At 39.9% G+C, this 17,891-nt stretch overlaps 1 protein-coding gene and 1 non-coding gene across 5 annotated transcripts in view; one reads left to right on the top strand and one right to left on the bottom strand.

Annotated features, from left to right (window-relative positions):
- Window positions 1-10,815, top strand: part of Caap1 (caspase activity and apoptosis inhibitor 1) — a 98,663-nt gene extending 87,848 nt beyond the window's left edge. The window contains exons 6-8 of one of the 4 annotated variants that reach the window (XR_007977041.1): window positions 6,489-6,612; window positions 8,046-8,190; window positions 10,496-10,815. Coding sequence is in view for 1 of the 4 variants with exons in the window: in XM_052176759.1 (XP_052032719.1) it covers window positions 6,489-6,508 (20 nt within the window). In the remaining 3 variants the exon portion in view is untranslated. Of the gene's footprint in view, window positions 1-6,488; window positions 7,122-8,045; window positions 8,191-9,841; window positions 10,298-10,495 lie in introns of those variants that run through there. The other 3 variants (XR_007977042.1, XR_007977043.1, XM_052176759.1) reach the window with 3 other exon arrangements.
- Window positions 10,816-16,410: 5,595 nt separating this feature from the next.
- Window positions 16,411-16,540, bottom strand: LOC127681998 (small nucleolar RNA SNORA40). The gene has a single exon (XR_007977306.1). It is a non-coding gene; the product is annotated as a small nucleolar RNA SNORA40 (small nucleolar RNA).
- Window positions 16,541-17,891: the final 1,351 nt, after the last annotated feature.

Here is a 17,891-nt window from a genome sequence, read left to right as displayed (position 1 = left end):
TTTGTAAGCTGTGGGCTCCTGAGCGATATTTAGACGCATTTCCCTTCTTCCTATTGCATAGCAGTCTGGCTTTTAAGCAAATAAGGGAGCAAATTTTTCTCTATTTAGATGAAGTTAAAATATGAAATCTTGACTATCCAATATGAATCATAGTATTGCTTAGACTAATCTACTATTTGAATATATCAAAAGCTACTTGAATTAATCTTAATCATTTCTATTCTTTTAAAAATATCAATAGTTAAAAATTGATATCTTATTATTTTTTTTTTCTGGAAATATTTTTTTTTTATTATTATTCGATATAATTTATTTACATTTCAAATGATTTCCCCTCTTCTAGCCCCCCCACTCCCCGAAAGTCCCGCAAGCCCCCTTCTCTTCCCCTGTCCTCCCACCCACCCCTTCCCACTTCCCCGTTCTGGTTTTGCTGAATACTGTTTCACTGAGTCTTTCCAGAACCAGGGGCCACTCCTCCTTTCTTCTTGTACCTCATTTGATGTGTGGATTATGTTTTGGGTATTCCAGTTTTCTAGGTTAATATCCACTTATTAGTGAGTGCATACCATGATTCACCTTTTGAGTCTGGGTTACCTCACTTAGTATGATATTCTCTAGCTCCATCCATTTGCCTAAGAATTTCATGAATTCATTGTTTCTAATGGCTGAATAGTACTCCATTGTGTAGATATACCACATTTTTTGCATCCACTCTTCTGTTGAGGGATACCTGGGTTCTTTCCAGCATCTGGCAATTACAAATAGGGCTGCTATGAACATAGTAGAACATGTATCCTTATTACATGGTGGGGAGTCTTCTGGGTATATGCCCAGGAGTGGTATAGCAGGATCTTCTGGAAGTAAGGTGCCCAGTTTTCGGAGGAACCGCCAGACTGATTTCCAGAGTGGTTGTACCAATTTGCAACCCCACCAGCAGTGGAGGAGTGTTCCTCTTTCTCCACACCCTCTCCAACACCTGCTGTCTCCTGAATTTTTAATCTTAGCCATTCTGACTGGTGTAAGATGAAATCTTAGGGTTGTTTTGATTTGCATTTCCCTAATGACTAATGAAGTTGAGCATTTTTTAAGATGCTTCTCCGCCATCCGAAGTTCTTCAGGTGAGAATTCTTTGTTTAACTCTGTACCCCATTTTTTAATAGGGTTGTTTGGTTTTCTGGAGTCTAACTTCTTGAGTTCTTTATATATATTGGATATTAGCCCTCTATCTGATGTAGGATTGGTGAAGATCTTTTCCCAATTTGTTGGTTGCCGATTTGTCCTCTTGATGGTGTCCTTTGCCTTACAGAAACTTTGTAATTTTATGAGGTCCCATTTGTCAATTCTTGCTCTTAGAGCATACGCTATTGGTGTTCTGTTCAGAAACTTTCTCCCTGTACCGATGTCCTCAAGGGTCTTCCCCAGTTTTTTTTCTATTAGCTTCAGAGTGTCTGGCTTTATGTGGAGGTCCTTGATCCATTTGGATTTGAGCTTAGTACAAGGAGACAAGGATGGATCAATTCGCATTCTTCTGCATGCTGACCTCCAGTTGAACCAGCACCATTTGTTGAAAAGGCTATCTTTTTTCCATTTGATGTTTTCAGCCTCTTTGTCGAGGATCAAGTGGCCATAGGTGTGTGGGTTCATTTCTGGATCTTCAATCCTGTTCCATTGATCCTCCTGTCTGTCACTGTACCAATACCATGCAGTTTTTAACACTATTGCTCTGTAGTATTGCTTGAGGTCAGGGATACTGATTCCCCCAGATTTCCTTTTGTTGCTGAGAATAGTTTTAGCTATCCTGGGTTTTTTGTTGTTCCAGATGAATTTGATAATTGCTCTTTCTAGCTCTGTGAAGAATTGAGTTGGGATTTTGATGGGTATTGCATTGAATCTGTATAGTGCTTTAGGCAAAATGGCCATTTTAACTATATTGATTCTGCCGATCCATGAGCATGGGAGGTTTTCCCATTTTTTGAGGTCTTCTTCCATTTCCTTCTTCAGAGTCTTGAAGTTCTTGTCATACAGATCTTTCACATGTTTGGTAAGAGTCACCCCAAGATACTTTATACTGTTTGTGGCTATTGTGAAGGGGGTCATTTCCCTAATTTCTTTCTCAGCCTGCTTATCCTTTGAGTATAGGAAGGCCACTGATTTGCTTGAGTTGACTTTATAACCTGCCACTTTGCTGAAGTTGTTTATCAGCTGTAGGAGCTCTCTAGTGGAGTTCTTTGGGTCACTTAGGTAGACGATCATGTCGTCTGCAAATAATGATAGTTTGACTTCTTCCTTTCCAATTTGTATCCCTTTGACCTCCTTATGTTGTCGAATTGCCCGAGCTAGTACCTCAAGTACAATATTGAAAAGATAAGGAGAAAGGGGGCAGCCTTGTCTGGTCCCTGATTTCAGTGGGATTGCTTCAAGTTTCTCTCCATTTAGTTTGATGCTGGCTACCGGTTTGCTGTATATTGCTTTTACTATGTTTAGGTATGGGCCTTGAATTCCTGTTCTCTCCAAGACTTTAAGCATGAAGGGATGCTGAATTTTGTCAAATGCTTTTTCAGCATCCAATGAAATGACCATGTGGTTTTGTTCTTTGAGTTTGTTTATGTAGTGGATTGTATTGATGGATTTCCGTATATTGAACCAACCCTGCATTCCTGGGATAAAGCCTACTTGATCATGGTGGATGATCGTTTTGATGTGTTCTTGGATTCGGTTGGCAAGAATTTTATTGAGTATTTTTGCATCGATGTTCATAAGGGAAATTGGTCTGAAGTTCTCTTTCTTTGTTGGATCTTTGTGTGGCTTTGGTATCAGCGTAATTGTGGCTTCGTAGAAGGAATTGGGTAGTGTTCCTTCTGTTTCTATTTTGTGGAATAGTTTGAAGAGTATTGGTGTTAACTCTTCTTTGAAGGTCTGGTAGAATTCTGCACTGAAGCCATCTGTTCCTGTGCTTTTTTTGGTTGGAAGACTTTCTATGACTCCTTCTATTTCTTTAGGCATTATGGGACTGTTTAGATGGTCTAGTTGGTCCTGATTTAATTTTGGTATTTGGTATCTGTCAAGGAAATTGTCCATTTCCTCCAGATTCTCCAGTTGTGTTGAGTATAGGCTCTTGTAGTAGGATCTGATGATTTTTTGGATTTCCTCAGTTTCCGTTGTTATATCTCCCTTTTCATTTCTAAGTTTGTTAATTTGGATACTTTCTCTGTGCCCTTTGGTCAGTCTGGCTAAGGGTTTATCTATCTTGTTGATTTTCTCAAAGAACCAGCTCCTGGTATTGTTGATTTTTTGTATGGTTCTCTTTGTTTCTACTTGATTGATTTCGGCCCTGAGTTTGATGATTTCCTGCCTCCTACTCCTCCTGGGCGAAATAGCTTCTTTTTGTTCCAGGGCTTTCAGGTGTGTCATTAAGCTGGTAATGTATGCTCTCTCCATTTTCTTTTTGGAGGCACTCAGGGCTATGAGTTTTCCTCTTAGTACTGCTTTCATTGTGTCCCATAGATTTGGGTATGTTGTGTTTTCATTTTCATTGTGTTCTAAAAAGTCTTTAATTTCTTTCTTTATTTCTTCCTTGACCAAGGTATCATTGAGTAGAGTATTGTTCAGTTTCCACGTGTATGTGGGCTTTCTGTTGTTTCTGTTGCTATTGAAGACCACTTTTACTCCATAGTGATCAGATAGGAGGCATGGGATTAGTTCGATCTTCTTATATTTGTTGAGGTCTGTCTTGTGACCAATTATATGGTCGATTTTGGAGAAGGTACCATGAGTTGCTGAGAAAAAGGTATATTCTTTTGTTTTAGGATAGAATGTTCTATATATATCTGTTAAATCTAATTGGTCCAAAGCTTCAATTAGTTTCATTGTGTCCCTGTTTAGTTTCTGTTTTCCTGATCGGTCCATTGAGGAAAGTGCAGTGTTGAAGTCACCCACAATTATTGTGTTAGGTGCAATGTGTGCTTTTAGTTTTAATAAAGTTTCTTTTACAAAAGAGGGTGCCCTTACATTTGGGGCATAGATGTTCAGGATTGTCAGTTCTTCTTTTTGTATTTTTCCTTTGACCAGCAAGAAGTGTCCCTCAGGGTCTCTTTTGATGACTTTGGGTTGAAAGTCAATTTTATCTGATATTAAAATGGCTACTCCAGCTTGTTTCCTGAGACCATTTGCTTGTAAAATTGTCTTCCAGCCTTTTACTCTAAGGTAGTGTTTGTCTTTGACCCTGAGGTGTGTTTCCTGTAAGCAGCAAAATGTAGGGTCCTGTTTACGTATCCATTCAGTTAGTCTGTGTCTTTTTATTGGGGCATTAAGTCCATTGATGTTAAGAGATATTAAGGAATAGTGATTGTTACTTCCTATCATTTTTGACGTTATTTTTTAAATTTGAATGCTTAACTTCTTTTGGGTTTGATGAAAGGTTACTATCTTGCTTTTTCCAGGGTGAAGTTTCCCTCCTTGTATTGGTGTTGTCCTCCTATTATCCTTTTTAGGGCCGGGTTTGTGGATAGATATTGGGTAAACTTGGTTTTGTCATGAAATATCTTAGTTTCTCCATCTATGGTGATTGAGAGTTTTGCTGGATATAGTAGTTTTGGTTGGCATTTGTGTTCTCTTAGAGTCTGCATGAGATCTGCCCAGGACCTTCTAGCCTTCATAGTCTCAGGTGAAAAGTCTGCTGTGATTCTGATAGGTCTTCCTTTATATGTTACTTGGCCTTTTTCTCTTACTGCCTTTAGTATTCTTTCTTTGTTTAGAACATTTGGTGTTTTGATTATTATGTGACGGGAAGTATTTCTGTTCTGGTCCAGTCTGTTTGGAGTTCTGTAGGCTTCTTGTATATTCATGGGCATCTCTCTCTTTAGGTTAGGGAAGTTTTCTTCCATAATTTTATTGAAGATATTTGCTGGCCCTTTAAGTTGTAAATCTTCACTCTCCTCTATGCCTATAATCCTTAGGTTTGGTCTTCTCATTGTGTCCTGGATTTCCTGGATATTTTGGGTTACAAGCTTTTTGCTTTTTGCATTTTCTTTAACTGTTGAGTCCATGGTTTCTATGGAATCTTCAGCATCTGAGATTCTTTCTTCTATCTCTTGTATTCTGTTGTTGATATTTGTATCTCTGTCCCCTGATTTCTTCCCAAGGCTTTCTATCTCCAAAGTTGTCTCCCTTTGAGTTTTCTTAGTTGTTTCTACTTCTGATTTTAGATCCTGGATGGTTTTGCTTAGCTCCTTCACTTGCATGTTTGTGTTTTCCTGTAATTCTTTAAGAGATTTTTGTGTTTTCTCTTTCATGAGCTCAGCCTGTTGACCAAAGTTCTCCTGTATTTCTTTAAGAGATTTTTTTTTTTTTTAATTTTTTTTTTATTTGATATAATTTATTTACATTTCAAATGATTTCCCCGCGCTGTGCGCCCGCGCTCCCTGAAAGCGCCGGGAGAGTCTGCTTTGCTAACAATCGCCTGGGCGGGTTGACTCACAGATGGCCCACCAAGCCGCCCAGTTCTTGGGGTCAGTCCTGTGCCTTTTGGGGCCTGGACCCCCGCTTTGTTAGCCTTAGGCTATGCCTGTTACAGGTCTGCCCGCCTGAGCTCTCTGTCGTCCTGCAGGCAAAATGGCGGCGGCGCGCTCGCAGGCCTGGGCAAAAAACCTCCTGGTTGGGTTGGCACCCCGATGGCCCCCCGACCCGCCCAGGGCCTGGGTGCAGGCCAACGCCCGTCGGGCTCAGACCACCGCGGTGCTGGCCTCGGATTATGTTTGTGTACCTCAGTCTGTCCGATTCCTGGAGTACGGAACCAAGATGGATCCTCCTCTCCTGACTGGTGGGAGGCCGAGTTCTGAAGTGGCCTCCGTGCAGGAAAGGCGCCGCACAACTGCAGCTGCTTGCTGTCCGGCTGGTCAGCGAAGGTCAGTGGTCGTGGGCGCAGGGCCTAACTGGTCCCTGTGACGCCTTGGTTCCACTGCTGATGGCCCTTCAGCTGGAGCAGCCACTGCTGCCGCTGCTGCCGCCGCCGCCGCCGCCCGGAAATCGATATCTTATTATTAAAGATGGTTTTGAGTGGAGATGAAATCTTCCAAATGAAGGAATTAAAAACAAGAACAGGATAAGGCAAAGAACCATTTTTCTTCCTAAAAACTTGAAATAAATTGAGATCAAGAAATATAATGCACTGTTAAATAAATCAGAGGTCTTATGACATCTCTAATATTTTATAATGTTTTTTTTTACTTGATTTATGTATTTAAAATAACTATCAAGGTATTCTCTAAATGCTGGCACATAAATTACAGACGAGGCCTTGATTTATGTTAATGGTGGATACGAGGGATGTGGTAAGTGATTGCTGATTGTTGTGATATTTCCTGGATGCAAGGACAGATCCCCAGGGCACAGGAGGAGGTCCTGCCTTATACACCATTTGTCAACTTGTAGGTCCAGGTGTGTCCTAGGACATGAGAGAATCTTGATAGGCACTTGCACTTCTCTTTCAGATATCTCCAGATTGTACTGAAAGCTGCTGTGCAGGTTCCAGCCATTCCATGTCTTCATGGCAGATCAGATGAGTGTGGCTGTCTGCAAAGAACATGTAGGACATGGAACAGATTGTCTTCTTAGGTAAATCTCGGTTCTCTAATATTTCCCAAACTGTTCCATATTTTAATATTCCAGTCTGAGGCTCTTTTGTTGGTTTTGTGTCCCATATTCATCCTCCTCATTCTTTCCATGACTGTCGTCCTCTTCTGATCCTCCAGGTCTCACCTTAAATATAATTGCCTTAGAGCATCCTTAGGGTCTCCTTCCCTTAAGAGATCCCCTTGCCCACTGCCCTCTTTATTTCCTAACACTTTGAAAATAGTTCTTCCTAGAGCTCTCAGATCACATTGTGTGCCTCCACAACAAATTCCCTGTGTGTAGGGGGAAATCTACTTCATTAATTACAACAGAGTGCACTTAATGGCCATCAGTAAGCACTCTAGAAAATTATTAAATAAGTGAATAAAGATCTGTAAGATTGCATTTGAAAAAAATACCTGAATTTTAAAAAGTTTAAGAAGCATTGCTTTGGCCGGGAAGCGGTGGCGCACACCTGTAATCCCAGCACTCTGGGAAGCAGAGGCAGGCAGATTTCTGAGTTCGAGGCCAGCCTGGTCTACAGAGTGAGTTCCAGGACAGCTAAGGCTATACAGAGAAACCCTGTCTCGAAAAAACCAAAAAAAAAAAAAAAAAAAAAAAAAAAAAAGAAAAGAAGCATTGCTTTGTTATTATTACTATTATTATTATTATTAATTTTTTATTAATTTATTTACATTTCAAATGTTATGCCCTTACCCAGTTTCAGTTTCCCCCTCTCCCAGAAACTCCCTCTCCTATCCCTTTCCTTCTGCTTCTATAAGGATGTTCCTCCACCCACCCACTCCCACCTCCCCACCCTTGATATCCCTACACTGGGGTATCTATTGAGCCTTCATAGGACCAAGGACCTCACCTTCCATTGATGCCTTACAAGGCAATCCTCTGCTACATATGCAGCCAGAGCCATGTGTACCCCTTTGGTTGATGGCTTAGTACCTGGGAGCTCTGGGGGATGAGGTTGGTTGATATTGTTATTCTTCCTATGGGGTTGCAAACCCTTTCAGCTTTAAATCAATGATTCTCATCCTTCCTTAATACTGTAACCTTTTAATACAAGTTCCTCATGTTGTGATTACCCCAATGAGAAAATCATCTTCATTGCTATTTCAAAACTGTAATTTTGCTACTGTTATTAATCATAATGTAAAGATGATATGCATATGGACTTAGGCAATCCCTGGAAAATGGTTGTTCAACCCAAAGGGGTCATGATCCACATGTTGAGAACCACTGCTTTAATTGAAAATGTCCATAAACCCAAGAGATATCCTTACAAATGTCTGACTGCTTTCTCATTCAAATAAGCTTCTTGTGATGAACAGTAAACAGGCTATAGGGTTCTGCATGAGAACTCATGATCATGACCAAGCCCTTTTCACAGTAATAGACATTCTCACACTCATGGACATCCTCAGGCTCCCTTCCTTTGCAGGTGTACACGGGCTGACACTCTGCAGATGCATGCACGCCACTGGAATAAACCAAAAGTATCGTGTGGCTCCGAGAGTCCTGCCTGGGCCTGCATCGCTTCCTCTTCCAGTCAAGAACTCATGTTAGCAGGTAAGCTAGTGAATATTTGTGTAAGGCTTTACAGGGACTACCTTAAATGACACACATTTATATTAAATGACAAACAAATAAGCCAATTATAAATATTAGACTTCTTGTGGCAGTGAATTGTGGTTGCAGTTAATAAAGACACTGTGTTTATTCAGACAATGTCACATGTCATGTTTTTAATTTATGTTTTAGCAATTGGTCTCAAACTTCTGGGCAACATTTTATTGTTTGTGTAATGTTTAGGGAAGAACACAATACGTGTAGTCAAGAGTCTAAATGACAGTGTGGAAGAGAATGCTTAGAAATAATTGCAGTCGAGCCTTTACTGATGCTAGACAGGTATTGTTTCAGAATGATTAGCATAATGATTATTAATATTTAAGCTGAACCATATAAATGTAAATGGCATTTACATCTTTCCCTTATAATGCAATTTCATTCAGTTAAAACTAATTAATTTGTTACTATTTTCTACTCTTCACCTACCATTTATCTAAAACACACTTGGAATAATTTCTAAACCTTCTAAGAAGTAGGAAGGTAACATTACAATGAATATTTTGTGTTTCTCTGAGTCTTTTTTTTTTCTAAAGACAAGTCAGTCAGTCAATTATGTCAATTATAGTCTGCACTGGCATATGAGTTATCTGGAGGAAACTGACACACTCCAGGATAGCTTTGCCCACTCTTGAAAGAACAAGATTACATATAGAAAAAAAAAAGCTACCCGTATATGCTACATTGTCTCAGTTCCTATTGTCTGTGTGCCATATAGACTCATGGACACATTTGTTTCCAGAAGAACAACAGGGTTAGCACACCAAGAGTTCCTACGTTCCTTTCACTCAATTTTCCCTAATCTTAATATCTTACATAGCCATATGTATTTACTAAACCGAGGTATTACCATTGGTACATTATTAAGTAAACTACACGTCTTTTTCATATTTAATGAGCTTTTAAAATAATGGGTATTTTTTTCTGTTCCATGGCCTAATATCATATTTAGCAAATATGTGTTTAATATAGAATAAAATAGAAAAGAAAGATGAAAAGAATTTTATGAGTACAGCATCAATATTGTTAGTATCTAGTATATTTATCCCATGTACATTAACAACACATTTTAAAATCAGTTTTGGCACCTATTTTTAAATATTTTGTGTGTGTGTGGAACACTTGGTTCGAAACACTTTCATGTGTACAGCTCTTTAAAATATGGATATTCTTTTGGATAACATTACTCATTCATTGTTCATTTCAGTTTTTTCTTTCTTGCAAATGATATGTTGATTTTTAGTACATGTCTATATTTTTACAAAATAAATATATCTTGTGAGAATCTAGTGACCCTCCCCCATTTGTTTTGGTATATTTTAAACTAACCTGAAAGCTGTAAAGTTGAAAGTGAACCTCTCTGCTTTTGGAGACCTGTTTCCCTAAGGGAAGGGAAGCGCTGTGAGGTCTGGAGCCCGAGGCAGCACAACAGGAATTGTTAGCATACACTTAGATTCAAGTGCAGCTTAAAGCCTAAGCTTTCAGAGGTCTTCCAAGTGAGCTCTTGGAAGATTATCACAACTGATATGTTTTGATGTGTGACTAGGGTGGCATGGCTTAGGTATTTCCTATGATTGGGTTTTTCTGTTTCTAGATCACCAGTTTCAATACTTGACCACAGTCATCAACACCAGAGAAAAGGACCCTCATTGTCTCCGACTTTCGGAACAGATAGTTGTTCTTCTCCTAGGTCACAAGTCCTGTAGTGTTGAGAACTCTCCAACTGTAGCAGAGACCATCTGTCACATATGAAGGAAGCAGAATCGAGGCAAGGAAACATCTGGGAAGCCTCTCACTGCCACTGCCACTGCCACCCCCATCCCCAACTTCCAAGACACAGGCCACAGTGGCTGGACACTCTTGGTATAGGGCATACCCTTCCTGGACAAGAATGTGGAGAGTAGAGACGTGTCTGGCGTTAAGCAGGCTTGGCACATCCTGAGTCCAGTACTGACCAGGAACTCTTTAACATCAAGTAACTGAGGCTCCTTAGCATAAGCTTTCTTGACATTAAATGTAAGATGGCTATAGAGGTTGATCTGTCATTTGAATGACAAGTAAAAATATATGGCATGGTATCTGGCATACAGTGTACAATCGGATGAAAGTTTATTTAATGGAGGGATGGCTGGATATATATTCTAGCTGTTTGAACATGCTACGTTTTAAATAGTTTATAACTTTGTGATATAAGTTATGATAAATATCAGAGAAATGAATTAAGTATCCATTTATTTCTCTCTCTCAGGGTTACAGACAACATAAACAAACTCTGGCTAGAATTTATTGGATGAACCGTCAGAGCCTGAAATTTAGAAGTTGGAGCAGCAAGCAGGCTGATACTACAAACTGGACCTCCAGGGGCGTCAGGAGTGGAGTGTTACGGACCTTTCCTTTGCATCACTGGTGCCTTTATTCTTGTCTTTAGTGACCTGCCATCAGTTTTCAGGAAGACAGGGGTGCTCCCCACAGCACAGACACTGATATTATCACTTCTCTGTATCGGGGCACTTCACAGGGCAAAGGGGAGAGTAATACATTTTTAAAGTTTATTTTAATTAAAGTATTTTATTTGAAATGCTATATAGTATAGAAAAAACTAATTGTAGAGACAATAAATGTTATTACTTTAGAAAACAGTTTACCTTCTTGAGTTCTTTATATATATTGGATATTAGCCCTCTATCTGATGTAGGATTGGTGAAGATCTTTTCCCAATTTGTTGGTTACCAATTTGTCCTCTTGATGGTGTCCTTTGCCTTACAGAAACTTTGTAATTTCATGAGGTCCCATTTGTCAATTCTTGCTCTTAGAGCAAGAAGTTAGACTCCAGAAAACCAAACAACCCTATTAAAAAGTGGGGTACAGAGTTAAACAAAGAATTCTCACCTGAAGAACATCGGATGGCGGAGAAGCATCTTAAAAAATGCTCAACTTTATTGGCCATTAGGGAAATGCAAATCAAAACAACCCTGAGATTTCACCTTACACCAGTCAGAATGGCTAAGATTAAAAATTCCGGAGATAGCAGGTGTTAGAGAGGGTCCGGAGAAAGAGGAACACTCCTCCACTGCTGGTGGGGTTGCAAATTGGTACAACCACTCTGGAAATCAGTCTGGCGGTTCCTCCGAAAACTGGGCACCTCACTTCCAGAAGATCCTGCTATACCACTCCTGGGCATATACCCAGAGGATTCCCCACCATGTAATAAGGATACATGCTCTACTATGTTCATAGTAGCCCTATTTATAATTGCCAGATGCTGGAAAGAACCCAGGTATCCCTCAACAGAAGAGTGGATGCAAAAAATGTGGTATATCTACACAATGGAGTACTATTCAGCCATTAGAAACAATGAATTCATGAAATTCTTAGGCAAATGGATGGACCTAGAGAACATCATACTAAGTGAGGTAACCCAGACTCAAAAGATGAATCATGGTATGCACTCACTAATAAGTAGATATTAACCTAGAAACCTGGATTACCCAAAACATAATCTATACATCAAATGAGGTGCAAGAAGAAAGGAAGAGTGGCCCCTTGTTCTGGAAAGACTCAATGAAGCAGTATTCAGCAAAACCAGAACGGGGAAGTGGGAAGGGGTGGGTGGGAGGACAGGGGGAGAGAAGGGGGCTTACAGGACTTTTTGGGAGTGGGGGGGGCTAGGAAAGGGGAAATCATTTGAAATGTAAATAAAAAATATACCAAAAAAAAAAAAGAAAAAGAAAACAGTTTACCATAAAAGACATGGAAAATCTTTATTTGCCGGGCTGGAGGTTTACCTTAGTGGTAGGATGCTTGGGCAGTGTGTGCGAGGCCCTGGGCTCAATCCCATGGAAACCTCCTCCCCTCAAAGAAAAGAAAAGCAGGAAATAGTTACATGATAATATTTCAGAACTTCACTGAAAGTTTTCAAAGGTTCTATGGAGGCGTGCTAGGCAGATATAATAAGGTCCTCATATGTGAAGGACATAGTTGGTTGTATTTCAGCACATATGGTGCACACCTGAAACACTGCACCATGATGGAGTCAGTGAGTGTATCTCACGCCTGGATGTCTCCTTGTGCCTTTACCTTTGTATTCCTTCCCTCAGCCTTGCCATCCCTAAGTACCTACCATTTATGTCCTTTAGACTGGCTTGCATTCTTCAGAGTATCATCCACGCGGGATAGTGTAATACATAGTTCTCTGTGTGGCTTTTGCACTCAACACAGCTACTTGGAGACTCACCCAGGCTGCGGTGCATAGCACTGCTCTGTTTCTTTTTATGAATGACTAATACTGAATACTGAATGGAATATATAGCTTGCTTATCTATTTACTAGTTGGCAGGCATTTTACTTATTTCTCTTTGGGGCTGCTACCATAAAAATGGTGAGAATTTATGTGCAGGTGTTTTTACGCACAGACACACATACACATACACACACACACTTCTTTTGGGTAAACTTGAAGTAGATTGACTAAGTCATACTGTAGGTGTATATTTAATGTTTTCATAAATTGGCCAGCAGCAGCAAGTGATTTCCCCATTTTATGTTCCTACCAGAAATGTCTGATAGCTGCACTTGTTCCTTGTCTTCACCAACACATAGTATACGTTGAAAACAGTACTTTAGAAAGGGAAACAAATCAATTAAGAAAAATAATCAATGGGAACAGATACAGATACTCACAGCCAAACATTAGATGGAGCTCAGGCCCTTCTCTGGAAGAATTGGGGAAGGAATTGAGGGACCTGAAGAGGACAGGGACTCCACAGGAAGGCCAGCAGAGTCAAGCAACCTGCACCCTTAGGGGCTCCCAGAGACTGAACCACCAATGAAAGAGCAGTCGTGGGCTGGACATAGCCCCCCCCCCCCCATATGTAACAGATGTGCAGCTCAGTCCTCATGTCGGTCCTGCAACAACTGGAGCCAGGGGTGGCCCCCGAGCCTGCTGCTGCCTGCCTCTGGATCCCACGCCCCTAGCTGGGCTGCCTTCTCTGGCTGAGTGGGAGCAGGGGCACCTAGTCCTGCAGTGACTTGATAAACCAGGGTGAGGGGTGATGGTGGAGGGCTACCTCTTCTCAGAGAAGAAAGCAAGGGCCTGGAGGGAGGGACTGGGAGGGAGGACTGGGAGGAGAAGGGAGACTGATAGTGGGATGTAAACAAATAATTAAGTAATTAAAATTTTAAACAACTTACCAAAGAAGATTCACAAATAGTGACAAGTATATTCACTGTATTTAGCTACCAATGAAATTATAAAATAAAATCACAATGTCATGCTCATTCAAATGGTAATATGAAAATATAACTAATAAGTTTATATTATTATGCTCAGTTTATAGATGGAAAACTGAGTTCCACAGAATTAACTTGATTAAAACAGAATTTTATGTTGTAGTTACTTGAAGGCTTTATGATCTCAGGTTGCAAAGGTGGGAATTTCCTTATTATTTAATTATCTTCTTTTCTGGGAAGATAGGCTTCCCTAATCACAGTGGATATTATGAAAGTTCTAGTGAAAGTTTTGCTCTCAGTTAGGATAAGTTCTGCACTGTAAAGGTTGTCTTTGTATTGTTCAAATGCTGATAGTAGATATTGGGTCATGCCTTACCTGGGTATTTTGTAAACCCTCCCTATCTCACCTTCTGATTGGTTTAATAAAAAGCTGATAGCCTATAGCAAAGGAGGAGAGAATAGGCAGGGCTTCCAGCAGAGACAGGAATGCTGGGAAAGAGGGAAAGGCAGGAGATTTCATAGGAGACTATGTATCTTTTTTGGACCAGGGAGGTTTTCATATCCAGCCAGATCTGGAGGAGGAAGAGAAGTAAGTGCCGAGGATAGAGACTGAGGGATAATGTGCCACGTGGCAGAGTGTAGATTAGTATAAACAGGCTGATACACGTTATAAAAGCTAGTTGGGAGTACTCTGCAGTAAGCTAAGGCCCAAAGCTACTGTAAATGTCTTAGTTGGGCTTTTACTACTGTGAAGAGACACCATGACCAAGGACAACATTTAATTGGAGCTGGCGTATGGGTTCAGAGGTTCAGTCCAGTATCATGAAGGCAGAATCATGGCAGCATCCAGGCAGGCATGGTGCAGGAGGAGCTGAGAGTTCTACATCTTCATCTGAAGGCTGCTAGCAGAAGACTGGCTCCCATGTAGTTAGGAGGAGGGTCTCACTGCCCAACCCGACTGTGACACCCTTCCTCTAACAAGGTCATACCTCCCAATAGGGCCACTTCGTGGGCCAAGCATATACAAACCATCACTATAAATAACTATAACTCTCTGTGTCATTTTTTAAGGGTGGGGGCAGGCACGTTATAGCTATCTATTTATCCTAAAGTGTAAAATATATGTGTTTTCAACATTCTTTGTCCGGATAACTCTTGGAGAAGTATTCAAAATATGGGAAATATATGAAAATTTTACTGGTACAAAAGAGATACATAGTTTCCTTAAAACTCTGATCCCTAAAAATCATTTAAAAAAAAAAGAGTCATATAGCTCAGGCTAGCCTCTACAGCTTTATAGCGGAAGCTGGCCTTGAACTCCTGATCCTTCTGGTTTCATGTTCTGGGTACACCATCATGTCACCCAGTTTTATGTAGATCCAGAGGTTGAATATAAGACTGTGCATGCCAGGGTACTACTTTACCATCTGAACTGCACCCTCAACTCTTGTTTGTATTTTTATCTGACAGATTTCAGCTTGACTCACATTCTTCTAGTTCCCAGCCATTTAATTTTGGTCAGATTTTTAAGTAAACTCTTTTCAACTTCCTCCTTTGTAAATTAGAAATAGTGGTCCAGATGTTGGTGTCCTAAGTTCTAGAGGATCTTTTGCACTGATATACATGTTATGTTATTGCTGTGTACTTACTAGTCTCCAGCACTAAAGATACCACAGCAATACTGATCTATGACCAGCATAATGCATATTATTATGCATATTAAACTTTGTACTTATTCTCAAGCTCAAAACGCCAATTCATTAGTCAATATATTGCATATAAAGGACTTGTTCTCTCCTTTAAGAAATGGTAATCTCAAGACAGACTATGACAGTTCACTTTACGGAAGTTACTAAGAAGTAAAGGAAATGTTCTTTTGAGGAACTAGCTATAGTTGCTCTTGAGCCACATCCTTTGAGTTTTAGAGGTCAAGGATCAGACATTGGGAGTCACAGAGTGCAGAGAAATCAAAGCCAGCATGATACAGAACAGAATGGAACACCGCCCCTTATGCTCAGAAGCCCGAAGCCTGGTTGCAGCTTTGTGGGCTTATTCTTCCCATCAGGCACTCACCCTTGGTCCACATGCTTGCTTCACCCTCCACTGGCTCGTTTCCAGGCCTCTGGGAGTGTTGCTATAGCTACGAGGGATTCATTTTCTCGGTCCTATTAGTTTCCTTGGAAATATGATCAATGCTTTTGGTCAGTATTTGGAGTCTGCAGTGAGGCTTCCTCCAAGCATTTGGATGTGAGATCATGAAGAGAGACAAATATACATCGTTACTGGCCACCTCCAGGAATGTTAATTCAAGTAATCCCATGAGTTGGTCCCGCAGAAAGCCTGAAATTTTGCTGTTTGGAACCACTGTTCTTATGCAAACTTCTCAGAACTGAGAATAATTGTTTCACCATATTGTAAAATCTCTGTCCTGTTTTTTTTTAATGTACAAAATTATTTATTTTAAAAAATTAAGTCAAATAAATTCTTATTTAAGGGATTTGATTCCTTTGCTGTTCATCCAGGTCATCTGGAAATACCCTTCTCAAAGGTCATCCAGTAGTGCTTTTCAGCCCTTTCTTTTTATCTGTCCTTGGTTTAAAGCCACCATCATTGACAACTTCTAAGTTCTTAATCAGAAGATTTGAGGATTTCTTCAGTTATCTTTATAAACCATTTTAAGGTAGGCTTCACTTGTGATGCCCAAAATCTCTGAAGAGTCTTCTCATATCCATTCCTAACACTCAGAATTCTAATCTTTATGAAGGAATTGCCAGTGCAATACTGAAACATCCATTTATGAGTATCTTCAATTCAGATTTCATAATCAAGTTAATCCTTTAAAGAGAGGAATATTTATCTATCACATTACCTTTATAGAATAAACTATATATTATATTACTAGAATCAGCCTCATTGGTAACATCTCTTTGTTCTTATATTCCTTCTTGTATATATCAAAACTCATACTTAACAGTGAGTTCTGGGTTGCAAAAGAGGATTTACTTTTTGCACCTGTCCAACTGGCCTTTGTCCACCAGCTGAACAAAAACACACACCAAGTGCGATGCCCTGTTTTCAAAACAACCAGGCCAGGAGATCTCTTAATGTCCCAGCTATGAATGTATGAGTAGAAGGTCATCATTGGTCTCTCGTGCAGTATAATTTATGTAGCATTCTGCTGTGCTGGTTTAAGCATGACATCTCCAGCTTGACCCTTGGATGGTGAAGGAGTGGAGATTATGATCTCCATCATACATCTTGTTCCTTAAACTCAAAGTGTTGACACATGACTTCGTTGTGTAGCATTGTTTGATGCTGTCATTTTGCAGCACAACAAAATTATTTCTCTTTCACAATTTCACTTCCTGGTAAGTGCATAACACTTTAGAGTAGAGATACTTAGCAACTTCGAGGTTCACAAATTCATTCATTTATTAAAAATATGGTAAAATATGTATAACTATATATAACTTTTCACATATCAAATGGGCATTTCAGCATATTCAGTACATTCATGTTTTTATATCATCACCAACTTATTTCATATTATAAGAACTTAAAGTCTATACCTACTTAACAATAATTGCCACTGTTTTCTGTCCATAGCTCCTACCAATCACTATTCCACTTTCTCTAAATAATTGACTTTTTAAAAAAATTTCATTCAGTGGGTTCATTCAGATCTGCCTTTTTATTTCCACTTTCAATTCATGTTGATAAATCAGAAATGGTGTAGAAACCAGAAAAAGGAACCTATATGCACTGTCAGTGGGAATGTCAACCAAAAAGATTATGGAGAGGATAACTCACACTAAATGCTTTTTAAAAAACCAATTCAAAACCTACTACTATAGAAGTAAGAGGTATTTAAATCAAGTTACCACACACTTGGAGAGACAACATCCCAACTAGACATCATATGCTATCAAATGAAACCCCTAGCACCAGGAACAGGTTAAAATGGTTTTGAGTCTTTGTTCAACTGGGTATCACAGATCCCTTCCCAAACATTATAGGCCATTCCCAATTATTAGTTACCCTCTGCAACTTGACAATAAGACCCCATTGCTAAAGATGCCACATACTGATGTCATCCAACATGGATAAGTTGAGCTGTTACTCAACCAGACGCTTTATTCCTACTGACTAGCTTCTATAGTGCTGGAAAGTACTATCTGTGCTACCAAGGAGAAAAGTAACATCAGTTTCACCTAGCCATGAACCCTGCTACCTACAACAGTGACCTGCCTGCAAGATAGGCCCACTGGTATAACAGTGCACAAATGTTATGGGAGTCACTGGTGGTTTGCATGAGAATGTCTTCTATAGGATCGTGCGTTTGAATACTTGGTTCCCAGTTAGTGAAACTGTTGTTGTTGAAGGAGGTATGTCCCTGGAAGTGGGCTTTGAGACAT

This window comes from Apodemus sylvaticus, chromosome 3 (assembly GCF_947179515.1).
Source record: "Apodemus sylvaticus chromosome 3, mApoSyl1.1, whole genome shotgun sequence".
NCBI lineage: Eukaryota > Metazoa > Chordata > Mammalia > Rodentia > Muridae > Apodemus > Apodemus sylvaticus.
This window is presented reverse-complemented; position numbering and strand designations above follow the sequence as displayed.